The sequence below is a fragment of the Diabrotica undecimpunctata genome, chromosome 2 (genome assembly GCF_040954645.1).
Source record: "Diabrotica undecimpunctata isolate CICGRU chromosome 2, icDiaUnde3, whole genome shotgun sequence".
Taxonomy (NCBI): Eukaryota; Metazoa; Arthropoda; class Insecta; order Coleoptera; family Chrysomelidae; genus Diabrotica; species Diabrotica undecimpunctata.
This window is the reverse complement of record NC_092804.1, coordinates 42,038,300-42,052,212: the sequence shown is the minus strand read 5'-3', so window position 1 is coordinate 42,052,212 and position 13,913 is coordinate 42,038,300. Positions and strand designations below refer to the sequence as shown.

The 13,913-nt window shown below is 33.6% G+C and overlaps 1 protein-coding gene across 1 annotated transcript; it reads left to right on the top strand.

The window, feature by feature from the left end:
- Positions 1-141: 141 nt before the first annotated feature.
- LOC140433280 (beta-1,3-galactosyltransferase 1-like) lies at positions 142-10,741 on the top strand. The gene is made up of 5 exons (XM_072521308.1): positions 142-582; positions 4,205-4,449; positions 6,336-6,613; positions 8,553-8,701; positions 10,438-10,741. The coding sequence occupies exons 1-5, from the start codon at positions 504-506 to the stop codon at positions 10,707-10,709; spliced, it is 1,023 nt and encodes a 340-aa protein (XP_072377409.1). The 5' UTR covers positions 142-503; the 3' UTR covers positions 10,710-10,741.
- Positions 10,742-13,913: the final 3,172 nt, after the last annotated feature.

The window sequence follows — 13,913 nt, the reverse complement described above, 5'->3', positions numbered from 1 at the left end:
GTAACCTATTTGATTTAAAATGGATTCAGGATTTTTTATACTTTGACAACTATGTCAACTTCGATCTCTGTCAATGATAATGACGTGCAACGGTATTTAAATTATATGAACTGTACAACAAACGACTGAGTGACTGACTTCGCCGTTCGCCAACTAGAAACTGGCGTGCCAGTGATACTGACGGCAGTTACTGGATACGTGTAAACGTGAGACTGGCGCCAGCTAGTGAATACATGTAGACGTGCCTTTACTGTGGATTCTTATGGGCCGTATCCACGTATCTGTCAAATTTGAAATTTTGAAACTTCAGAATATTGTTTACAATTGTATTTACGTATTTACCTTGCACATTTCACTATACATGAAAATAATAATGGTTCCAATTCCAACTTATTGCTTTTATTTATAAATTATTTGGTATTATATCTGGCAGTAATATGGTGTGACTAAATATTAAAGAACAGGTTATATGTGGTATACAGAAGTTGTAGTTGTGCTTTGAAATGAGTTCAAAAATATATATTGGATTGATTGTTACAATTATAGTATTGATTTTAGTGTATCTAAATGTTGAGCATAAAGGTAATTTGAATATTTTATCATTATTATTTGTATTGATTTTTCAAAGACATATCCTGGCTATCTGGTTTGGATTTATCAAACAAATTGTACATATAAAATGGTATTAATCCCCGTGCATTGAAATGTATTAAAGGTTATTCCAAATAGATTATAATATTTGATAGACTGCAATAAATTAGATAACAATTAATGTTACTAATCGCTAAAATGACTTGCAAACTAAAGATTTTATTCTAATTTATGATAAGAATTTTTTATTCTAATTAATGATGTCAATCGAGTTTCATTACTTGCCAAATTATTATAGTGTACATTCAATAAAATAAATAATTTAATATTTTAAGGCCAAAAATGAAAAATACATATATTAAACAGTATTTAATACAAATAAAATATTGTAGGTATAGCACAAGATTATTTATAAAGAAATTGTTGGATTTGGAAAATTTATAAAATAATATGTATTGTCTTTAAATGATATATAGCATATAGCTATATACTCTATAACGACATTGCTTTGTTGTTCCTGTCTCTACAGATATTAACTGTAATAATAATCAACTAAAAAATTGTTTAAATTAAAATTAAAACCATGTATGGCGATTTTAGGATTAAATTCTTATTAATAATTACTATTGGACCAGATGAGAGGAGATATCTTTTACAAATCATTATGTATAACATTTTGTCCTTTTGTGTCAATCAGCACTGCTCAACAAATTTTCGTTTTAATATTTAATTGTAGTAGTAATTGTTTAATTGCTGGTGACATATTATTATTAGAAAATAAGTTTTCTTAAAAAGGACAGCTTCAGAAACTTTTTAAGTATTTTATGAACTTTTCAATGTTGTATCAAAATGGTGGCATTTTTTAAGAAACTCAAAAACAATAAAACCCATTATAATCCAAGAAAAGTTGTATTTTTAGATGAAACTTGGATTTTTGCTAAAGGAAATATGACCAAATCATCCTGGCAAGATGGCACCACGAAATGCTATCCCTCTAGCAGTTCCAGTGATCTTAAAAAATATGTTGTAATTCATGCCGGAAACAATTATTAACAATTTACAACTTATTAACAAAAGATTACAGACAATTGGATGCAAATATTTTTGAAAAATGGTTTGAAGAAAATTTGTTAAAAAATAGAGCGCCCATCCATAATATTACTGGATAATTTATCCTATCAATCAAAAGTAGAAGAGAATTAAATATTTTAATTTTAAAGAGAATTAATAATTTGCTTGTAATTAAATATTTGATTACAATCAAGTTTTGATTAGCGTTTGAACAACCGGCCCTTAGTCTCTTGAAAGAATCGTTGGATCAAATAATAACTGAACAATGGCAAAATTGTATTATACATATATGGATTATCTAATCATTCAATTCTTTCAAACTGAACAAGTTGTGGATGAGGTGTGACATCAAATTATGCTGTCTTCTCATAGCTACTCAGACGAACACATGTATACGAAATAATGGCGTTGGTACTTAACTTAAAGCAGCTAGCGTCTGTCGATAAACATTAAATTGGCGGTAAGGTGTGGCCTTGGCGCCAATAAGTGTATATGAACGAATATTTAAATGTAAATAGCAAAAAACAAAGTGTAGTGGGATAATTAACAATACAAATAAGTATACAAGTGTAAAATAAATAAAAGTGAAATTCTTGTACAAGTAAACAATTACAGTAAGGAAATGTGACAAATAAGAGCTGAGTAGTCAAAGATGATTTAACCAGGGAAAATGGAGGGAAGTACCTTCAAAACGAATTCAAATATATTTGATAATCTTCCAAGTGAAGATGATTATTATGAATTGATTGATCTCGAAAATTTTAACAATGAAAAATTCGCGAGTGCATTTATTAAATCAAAAGAAGATTACTTTATAATACCTTTAAAATCAAAAAATGGCAAAAAGAAACCTACATCTACATCTCCTCAAGAAATTAAATAATTAAAAATAGCTCACTGAGAAAAACACCTGGACTAGATGAAATTTCAAATAGAGCTCTGAAGTATCTACTAGCAAAAGCAATATAATGCTTTAACCAACATAATGAACGCAATCCTTAGATACAGGTTCTTCCCAAATCGATGAATGGAAGCCCATGTTATCATGATTCCGAAGTTATTAAAGAATACCATGTTTCCGCAAAAGTACAGGCCGATAAGCTTACTGCCAGCAGTCAGCAAGATCAGAGAAAGAGTAATACTAAGAAGACTACAAGCTGAAACATACGAAATAGGACTAATCCCAGAAGCTCAGCTCGGATTTAGAGTAGAACACTAGCGAATTACAGGTACTTAGACTGACAGAATACATAACAGCTGGATTTAACGAAAAACAGTACATAGGAGCAGCGTTTCTGGATGTAAGCAAAGCCTTCGACAGAGTCTGGCATAAAGGCGTAATATACAAAATGTGCAGCTACGGATACAGTGAGGCCATGACGAGACTGATCTCTTCGTACTTGAGCAAACGAATCTTCAAGGTACCAATAGGACAAGTACTATTCGAGCACGGAGCTCTGGAGGCTAGAATGCCACAGGGAGCAGTCCTGTCAACCCTACTGTACACAATATACACTGCAGATGTTCCAAGAACACAGAAACTTTGAAGTAGCGGTCAACAATCTACAGACAGCATTGGACAACATTGAAGAGTGGTATATCCAATGGAATATAGCAATCAATTCAGAGAAGACACAAGCAATGATATTCAAAAAGAAAAGAGAAACCCCAGAGGAACAGCTGTTAGTGAAAGATAATCCCATTGAATGGAAAAGAGAAGCGAAATACCTAGGAGTCACTATGGACCAAGGCTTACCCTTCACGCAACACGTGGATACAACCATCTAAAAAACAGCAACAGCCAGAGTAGCAATAAGAGGACTCACAGGTACAAAAAGCAAACTGCACATAAAGACGAAAATGAGACTGATAAACACTTCATACTTACAATAATCACATACGCATCTCTCGCATGGGGGCATATAAGCAATTCAAATAAAAAGAAAATACAAGCAGCCCACAATAACATCCTCAGAGAAGCAGCAAATGTACCCAGATACGTCGCTGAACGCTTTCTGTTTAGAGAACTGCAACAAGTAAGGGTGATAGATAAAATGGCAAACAACTGCACAAAAAATAAGTACTAGAAATAACCTTATTTAGAATCTCGGTGGTACTAACTGGGGTCCATCTTCTGTACTGTGCACTGGTTTGGTTAAATAGTCGCCATGTGAAGATAGTGGATATGCAACTTAATATAGCAATGAGCGACTGCATCAAGACTACTCCACTATCTTGGCTCATACCTCCGCCTGTTCTACGAAGACAAAAAGCCTTGATAAAAGAATATTCGAAAATCAATAGTAATTTACAACTCCTAATCCTTAAAGACATCCCGAGTTTAGCAGTAAACCGACTTCTATCCAGAAAACTACCAATAGTAACATCCCAACAGCTAACAGGATATGACTAAAAAATACAATAAAATTGTTTTAATACTGCAATTTAGGGTTTCTGAGATGATTATATATCATAATGTACAGTAACTTAAGTTTACTTAGTTTAATGACATTTTATATTATTGTTCTCAATTTTTTTGCAGTTGAAGGCTGGGATAAAAATGTAGATAGGAATGTAAGTCATTATTTAAGTCACATATCCACAAAAAATGTTCCTACACGTTTTTGCAATGAACCATTAATGACATTAATAATTGTCACATCTGCACCATCCAATAGAAATGAAAGACAAACTATAAGAGAAACTTGGGGCAATAAAGAAAATATCAAAAAACATAATGGCTCAGTCACATTTTTTATTGGAAAGTCATTAGATCTAGAAATACAGGTAAATATTTTAACTTTACAGTGTTATATAGCTATTCACTTGAGTAGAGCTTATATGCAAAAAATGACGCTGATATATTTGTAAAAATACTTTCTCTCCTTGCGTAAAAATACTCTTATAACTTCAGAAAACTGAAGAACTAAGCTACTTTTTATTATCTCTGTAAAATGAGTAAAATGCACAGGGCAATATGCAGATTCTGCCAAATTACAGAGGAAATGGTCGAAAATTTTGTCTGCAACTGCAGTACAATTGTTTTTGTTGATTTTTTGGACATATATGTCTTACACGTCGCAGTGTTTTCAAACAACCCCTTTTGAAATGTACAAAGCATACAAAATAAAAAACAAAATTTTGGAAAACTCGCCATTGATTTCTCAATATAGTCTATTTTGGCATGGTACTCAGCTATGCTCTAATTTATTTAACCCATCTGAAAGATACGTTTTCTTAAGGTCTGCAAAGCAGGCCTCTGTGGCGGCGACGATTTCATCAGACTCAAATTTCTGTCAGACGAGTAACTTTAAGTTTAAAAAAATAAAGAAATCGCACGATGCGAAATCTGCAGAATACGGTGGATAGGGCAGCAGTTCGTAGGCTAATTCAACCAATTTGGCCGTGTCGATGACTGAGGTGTGAGTCTGTGCCTCGTCATGGTGGAAGAGCACTTTTTCTTCGCCAAATGGGGCCGTTTTTTCTGCAATTCCTCGTCGAATCGGCCTAATAATTCGGCATAGTAGAGCCCTATTACCGTTTTATCGTTCTCCAGGTAATCTATGTAGATCACATCTTGTGAATACCTGAAAACGGTGGCCACCACCATAGTACAATCTTCGCTTCTTTAGAGCACGTTTGCCGAGTAAAGTCCAACGTTTCGACTGTTCCTGGTTTCTGGTGTGTACCAGTGGATCCAAGTTTCATCGGTTGTCACGAAACGACGCAGAAACTCCTTCGGACTGCTTAAACATCATCAAATACTGCCCTAAAGTGGTCTCACGGTCGCCTTGTCCTGGGTTAGTAAACGCAGCACCCATCGTTCTGACAGTTTTGCAAATATGCAAATACGAGATAATGGACTTTTGACACGTTATCCGTTTTCGGGGCACTTGAGCGTGGCTTATCAAAAACCGACGTACGACCACGTTGAAACTCATTAAACCAATTTTTGACGGTCAGCATCGAAGGAGAAGAGTCATTGTACACGGCATCCAAGAGCTCTTTAATTTCGATAAGTGATTTCACTTCGAAAAACAAGAATCAAATCGCCGACCTATATTGTTCTTTTTTCATTTTTATGAATGTAATAATATACTGCACGATCATAGACGTATATATTAACAAAGACTGAGCAGTCTGTAGAACTAAGTGACAACATATTTTTTTTTTTTCGTTGTTGTGTCCCTGTCTTACATAAACTAAGTATAGCAGTATCTGTTTTTGGTGGGGTAGAAAAAGAGTGAGGAGTTTCAATGCGCTAGAGAGACAGATCGAACAGCTGCAGGAGATCTGGTTGTCAGTATGCACGACTCGCATGTTAATATATACGCCTATGTGCATGCTAGAAATTTCTCTTGCGATAGTGGGGCCATCATGGGGTTTCTACAATATTCTAATCTTTTAGAATGTGTGAATAGCTAGATAGAAAACTAAGAGATAAAGGGAAAAATAACATACATATAATCATTTAGATCAGATCCCAAGTACACATGACATTCGTCATATGTTTAAGTAATATATAATCATTAGTTGTAAATAAGCTCGTATCAAATCCATAATGTCAATCATTTAATGTACGGCTCTCGTGCTTATCACAACTTTTTAAATTGTTAACTAACTACAATTTTTAACTAATACTAAAAATGTCTTATTATCTTTTTTAATTGTAGAAAGCAATATTGGCAGAAAGTGAGAAATATGATGATATAATTCAAGAAGATTTTGTAGAGTCCTATTATAATCTCACTTTAAAGTCAACACTTATAATGAGATTAGTATCTAGTCGATGTATTGGAAGTGCACAGTATTTGTTAAAAATTGACGATGATATATTTTTAAACGTCCCTAATTTATTCGAAATGCTTGTCGCAAAAAACAAGTCAGAAAATTTTTTGATAGGGTTGCTTGAATGTAATGCTCGTCCAATAAAAGATCCGTTTAGTAAATGGTAAGTGCAAATATTCATATGGAATTTTTTCTTCTTAATATCTGTCATATAATCGATGAGCTGTTCAGTTATTTAAGTTGTCACTATTATCTTACTAGCAAAAAAATCGACTCACTGGATGAATTGTAGTTTATGCTTAGTAATTTTATGTTGTGTTATGTTTAATTAAAACAACTAATGCAAAAAAAATATTGTTTATTATAAAGCTTCCAAAAATAATTGTTTTAGTCTTATTGGAAACGTTCTGAAACAATTTCCCTACTTCTATACGGCAAAGGAAATGAAGAAAACATTGTAACGGGCATGTTCTACGCAATTTAGACCTTTATGAATTTGTCGGTAGTGGTCTCAGTCGTTTTTCAAACGTTGACGTGTGTGTATACTTCGAAGTGCACTAAGTGAATATTTTACAAATTGATACTTCACCAGTGAAGGCGGCCCAGGTAATTGCATTATTCTATGAGAGGGCTATAGTCAGAGGACTGTCGTCCGTCGCCGATTTATGACTCAGTCTCAAGTCGTCGATACCAGGAGACCGGTAGCTACAGTCTACGACCAGGTTTGGGTCGGCGACGTGTAACGACAGAGAGGGACGATCGATTCATAGTCTTGAGTGCCTTGCGGAATGGGCACGCAACAGGAATTAAGCTTCAACAATTCTTGAGGAATGTACAAGGAGTCACCGTCACCCAATAGACAGTTAGGACAAGACTTAAGGCTACCAGCTTAATTCCCAGACGAGCTAACACAGGGCCCAAATTGAACGCTCAGAAACAAGCTCGACTTCAGTTTGTTCGAGAACACTTCAATTGGGACTTTGGCCAATGGAGCAGAGTTTTATTCTCTGACGAGAATCGAATGGTCGAATGTGCTTGTATAGCAATGAAAGAGCTACGGAGTTGGTTCGTGTGTTTTTGGTATATCTTTAGAAGGAAAAATAGAGCTTGTGTTCGTGCCCGGTGGTGGTGGCGGAGGGGATTTGACAGCGGATCAATCACGGATATTCTCCCAGATCATGTTATTCCTTACGCCTGCTACATAGGAGGCGGCTTCATGCTAATGCATAATAACGCTCGATTTCACACAGCATGGATTACGAAAGATTATCTGGCCAACACCAATATAACAGCAATGGACTGACCTCCATTGAGCCCGGATATGAATCTCATCGAGTTCCTATGGAATGAGCTCTCAAACGCAGGATTCGTGTCCATAATCCAGCCCCAGCGACAGTGGCGGAGCTAAAACCTGCATTAGATGAAGAGTGGGAAGCGATTTGTCAGGAATCCGCCAAAAACTTAATAAGGTCCTAAAGAGATTGCATGGAAAGTGCAATAATTTTGATTTTTTTATGTTAATTTACTTTTATATTCATTACATAATGACTTTCATTCATAACATGTTTTCTCACATACAATATTAGGTTATCTTTGTTATGTTCTTTAGTTACTAACTTTATAAATATTGGTGTCATTGCAATAAAAATTAATTCTGTCCACAATATTTTACTTCTAATTTTAAATATATGTCAAACAGCAGCGTAATCAAAAAATATACCTAACTTATTTTACTTTTGAGTCGATTTTTTTGCTGGCATGTGTATAAAGCTGCGTTATCGTCAGAATAGTGGAGAGCCTTGTGAGCTTCTTTTAATTTTAAAAGTTCATATTTTTTTACAGGTTAAATAATACTGACAATATCAATAGCTGCAATATGCTCATTATTTTCTTTAAATTTCTGTGTGATTTTGATATTTAGCGGTTAAAGACTGATTGCTATAATGTGGCCAATCGTACTAATAAGTAACATTACATTTTTTGGGTGGACCAGTTACATACTGTACCTTTATTGTGATCACATATCTTTCAAAGGACAATTATCTTTAATTAATAATATAAAGATTTTAGCTACTTAATTAATTACTATTATTTTGTTGTAGGTATAGCCCAAATTACTTATTTAATGAAACATTTTTCCCTAATTTTGTATCTGGTATTTCATATCTTATGTCAATGGATACGACTAGAAAATTATATGAGGCTGCATTGACAACGCCACTTTTTCATTTAGAAGATGTATATTTGACTGGTAAGTGATATGAGCTTTTTGCCAAATTAAAAAAAAACTAATTAACTAATATCTAAGAATAGTACAAAACTAATAGGAAAGGGATCGCTAATCTGCAGGCCTTCTAGACCTAAGACTTGCTTGGAGATATTTTTCCATTGATACTTTCCTTTTGGGTCTTCCCATTCGTTTTTTTCCCTCACACTCTCTCTCCCTCCCTCCCTCTCAGAGATTTTTTGGTATTCTACTCTCCTGTTAATTTTTATAATTAGCATTATAATTATTATAACAACAAAACTATTATATTATAACAAAGAAGTAATGAAACTCTACTATAACTTGTGTTGTACATTCTTGTCTGTTAAAACCTAAATGACCTGACGACGCCCCTGTCGGCTTCTGCATCCCGGCGACAGCTTGTCGCGAAGATAAGATAAGAAGTCCCGTTACGGCATATTTTTGAAGGCATCTGGCTAAAACCAACCCTCCTCCGGCAAAGACATTCTGTTTCAAGATTTCGAACTAACAACATGTATTAATTATATATTTGTAATATTTTTTATTTCATTATTACAAACAATTAAGTTTCTTTATATAGTTTTCATTAGTATTACATTACAGAAGTATTAAACAGTTTCATTTACGGTCTTGAGTTCTTTACTAAAACCACGGGAAGTCCTAATAATATTAAGCAACAAGTAACTGGAAGAATTCAAGATTCCAAGATGCTAGATTTTTGAGGGAGAAAAGATAATCAGTTGTTTTTCCAAGGGTTCAAGGTGAACAGTCGTTGTTCTCTGGTGGTTCTCCAGAGGTAGTAAGCAGTAGAAGTGAATGTTTGTGAGTTTTCTTGGAGTAAGTGTATCTGTCGGAAGCTGATCCAGTAAAATATTGTAAGTTATATTTTTCTACTTATATTCCAAGAGTCACTGTTCAGGCCGGAACGAGAGATTCAGTTCATCGAGAGGAGAAGAGGCTAGCATCATTTGAACGATACGTGCATTTGAAGGAGATCATTAAAGACGATAGGCTCGCAATAATTTGTTGTAAGATTGCTGATTACCTAGGGGACTGCTAAGAATAGATAGTGTAGGCTACAAGGAACAAGGATTTGGACAACTCATCATCAGTGAGATAGTTTTACCATTCGTCAGTTTTTCTTTATTAACAACACATTTTCTAACAATTGGTTTAGAAAAGATAGGAATATTTTGATCAGGAGATTTAGAACAACAATTTTGATTTGAAATTTTAATTTATATTGTATATACCATTAATTTTTGAAGGTTCACGTACGTAGAACAAAATTTTGATAATCATTATATGAGATATTTTTTATTGAAAATATTTGAGTGTGAATTTTATTTCAATATATAATGTATCATATATTTTTTTATTCTTTGGACCTTACCTATCATATGTAAAGCATAGATATTGAAGCACGAGTATAACCCTGAGATAAGAAAATTAAATAGTGTGATAGAACCATAATTACATCATTTAAATAAGTTTAATTAATTAATTAGCTAATTAATTGCTTGGCGCACCTCAGACTTTTAATATCACTATAATATATATATATATATATATATATATATATATATATATATAAAGTAGTTAGGTATTATTGACTGACACGTTATGTAAAATAAAGTTTTATTTTGAGGTTATATATATATATATATATATATATATATATATATATATATATATATATATATATATACAGATTACTTTATACATTTTATTAATTTTAGGTATATGTGCAAGGAAAGCAGGAATACATCCAGAACACAGTAGTCAATTTATTCGAAGTGCACCAGATGATGAACCTTGTCAATTTAAAAATTATATTGCCATCCATGATATGACGCCCAGTAGAATGAGAAACACTTTTTACTCTTTGAGTGATTCAAGTCTAATGAGCGAATGTAGCAATTACAAAGAAATGTTTAACGTAAAACAATGGATGTGGAACACTTTACTTATCCCATATTCCCGTTCAAAACGGAAAAGGTTGTGTAATTAAACGTTTTCAATAAAAATAATAATAAAACCTGTTGCTTAACGTATTATTTGAATTTGTAGAATGTAGTGGAGGATAAGAATTATTGTAAACGATACTGAATTATAAACTGGTAAGCTCTTTAAATAATCTCCGAACGATTAAGAAGATTTAGTTACTATTCATCCGAAAGATAAAAATCTCTTCAGTATTGACACCCCGCTCCCGGTTAGATCAGGACATAGTATAATAGGCCCAGATTGCATGGTTATGTCTGGTAAGCAGACAGTTCTAATACTATAGGAAGGTCGAGTGCAAGAATATTCAGTAGTGGTGGAAATTTAAATATTTTTATTGCACTAGAAGAATATACCTCTATTTCAGGAAGAGATTTTTGTAAACTTGCAGTGTGCAAGAGAAATTAATATGAGAGCTTTCGAACTGAAGCGGATCAATACATACACAGATAGCCAAGCAGCCATAGAGGCTCTTATATGCCCTAAATTGGCCTCTAGGCTAGTGTGGGAATGCGGAGAGAAAATCGACAGTCTGGCGGAACATAACAGTGTCACACTGGTATGAGTTCGAGGTCACCGAATACACGACAATGAAAGAGCTTATGACCTTGCCAGAAGAGCATAAACTGCAAAATATTTCGGTCCAGAGGAAAGCAACTTAAATTTCATTGGGAAAATATACCTGGTCGAACATATCTAATATATATTGGACGGATATGTGCGAATAGGGCTGAAGTAATGCATACTTCAACAAGCAGGAATCAGCTCAGAGTCATAACAGGATTCCTTTATAGACATAAGCCAGTCAAGGGACACGTGCATACAATGAGGCTGTGTCATGGAGACTTAAGCTACAGACTCTGTAGCAAAGAACCTAAAACCATATCTTGCATGATAGCAAGGCGTTAGATTGCAGGCGGCAAACACTTTTACACCATTTTGAATTTCTTCATTTAGTTTTTCGGCAAAAACTGAATATATTTCAGATATTTGAGCAAGAAAGTTTTGTTTTTGGTCAGCAGTCCAATGTACAAACAATCCTTTGAATATTTTCACCTAAAAAATAACTATGGTAAGACATTCATAATATAGACAATAAATCAATCATCCTATAAACAGTAAGATAAACAATCTATAGTTATGCTATGCAATATTTGCTGCAAGGAATCTGCTTATATGTAAAGCAAAATATTCTTTTTCTTCCCTTTTTTATGTTCGTATATCTGTTGAACCAAAATACTTGACAATATTTCAGTAGAGTATACAATTAAAAACTTAAAAATTTATTTTTTTTTAATAACTTACGTTATGAGATCATTACTTAGTATACTCATCATCAAGCATGCCAAGTATAATATCTTTTAATGAGAACAGTGAAATGTAAGTACATGATACTTAAAATGAAAATATTTGTTATTTGAAAATATTAAATACACCGGTATGTTTCCAAAAACATGTCACACAAAGACTGTTGTACTTATGTCTATAAATAGGGAAATATTTTGATCAAAGAAGGGTGCAATTACAATCGTTTCGCATGTAGCTCATAAATATTAATTACAAAAACTATTTAGTAGTAACAATAATATACCCGATTATAAAAATGAAACCTCTTAACTGTTTTAGATAATTTTACTATATAATTGTGGCTAACCCATATTTACTTACTTAAAATTGATTTGCTTCAAGAATTTGTATAATAATGAACGACACATATTTTGGAAGATCTGGGCAATTGTTAATTTCACTTAAAATTTTACTTAAAGTGGACATTTCATTCCTGAAAAAGAAGCTGTGTACTATCTGCCGTACAGATGTTTTAACTCGTTTATTCTATGTTGCAAGAATAGAAGGTCGACCGCCAATATTTTTAGGACATCTTACTGTTCTAGTCTGCCTATCTTCCTTAATCGTTCTGTAAATAGTGTGAATTCGTAACACCTAAAATTGGCACATTACTTTAGTAAGTCTTGATTTTAACAATAACTATTCTCCAGATATTGTGTTTACGATCAAACGCATAAAATTGCAGTATCTGGGACACGTTATGAGAAATCAGCACCGTTACTCCCTGCTGCAGTCTATATTGCAAGGTAAAGTCAAAGGTAAGCGAGGACCCGGTAGAAGGAGAATATCATGACTGCGGAATTTAAGAACCTGGTTTAAGAAAACCTCAACGGAGCTGTTTCGAGCCGCAGCGAGCAAGGTCATGATTGCCAATATGATTTCCAACATCCGAAACGGATAGGAACCAGAAGAAGAAGAATTCTGCAAAACTAACCTGTTGCCTGTTTTATTTTTGCTACCATGGCTGTTATTTTCATTCCAGAATTATCAATTTTTATTTGTTTGTACATGTTTATTACTTAATTCCAAAAAGAAAAAATCATTTGCCATGTTTTGCTCCACAATCTCTCCTGATACCCCAATATCAGTAATGTGGAGGAAAGTGGGAAATTTCCATAGGGCCTTCTCTAAAATCTCAGTCAGAACTCCCAGCAATTCTTCACTAGGGAAGATAAAATGTAATATAAAAATATATATATATAACACAAAAATATAAAATGTCTTTCAGGTTGGAGACCAATTGCCCTATCCTCATGCGTCAGTAAACTTTTAGAGAATATGATAAAAATAAGGTTAGATTGGTATATAGAACATCATCTGATACTATCGCCTTTCCAAACAGCTTTTCGTAAAGGTAGAGGGGTATCTGAAAACATTATCCATTTGGTTAATAACATTTCAATTAATATTTGCCTTTGTTACTTATGGAGTTGATTAAATTATATTGACAAATCGTTCGGTGTTCGTCCGAGATCCTATTTCCTTTAATCTATTGGGGCCAAAAACAGCTAATGTTGGTCTACCTCAAGGTTCTCCTTTGAGTGTAGTATTATTCAACATTGTCATTAACATAATCTCATCTTGTGTGCCTGAGGATGTCCTAATGACTCAATATGCAGATGAAGTTGCTCTCTATTTTTCCGGCTGCAGCTGGTTGGAAGTAGTGAAAAAATTAAATGACACAGTAGAGAATATATCTGAAAAACTTCTTGGCACGGGAATATGTTAGCAAAAGTCAAGCGATTTTTTTTTTGATAGAAATAGAAATAACACTCCGAACACTCAAATATTAGTAAATAACATCTTGCTCGATTGGAAACAGGAAGTTTCTCATCTAGGAGTTATTTTAGATAGGTAGTTCATT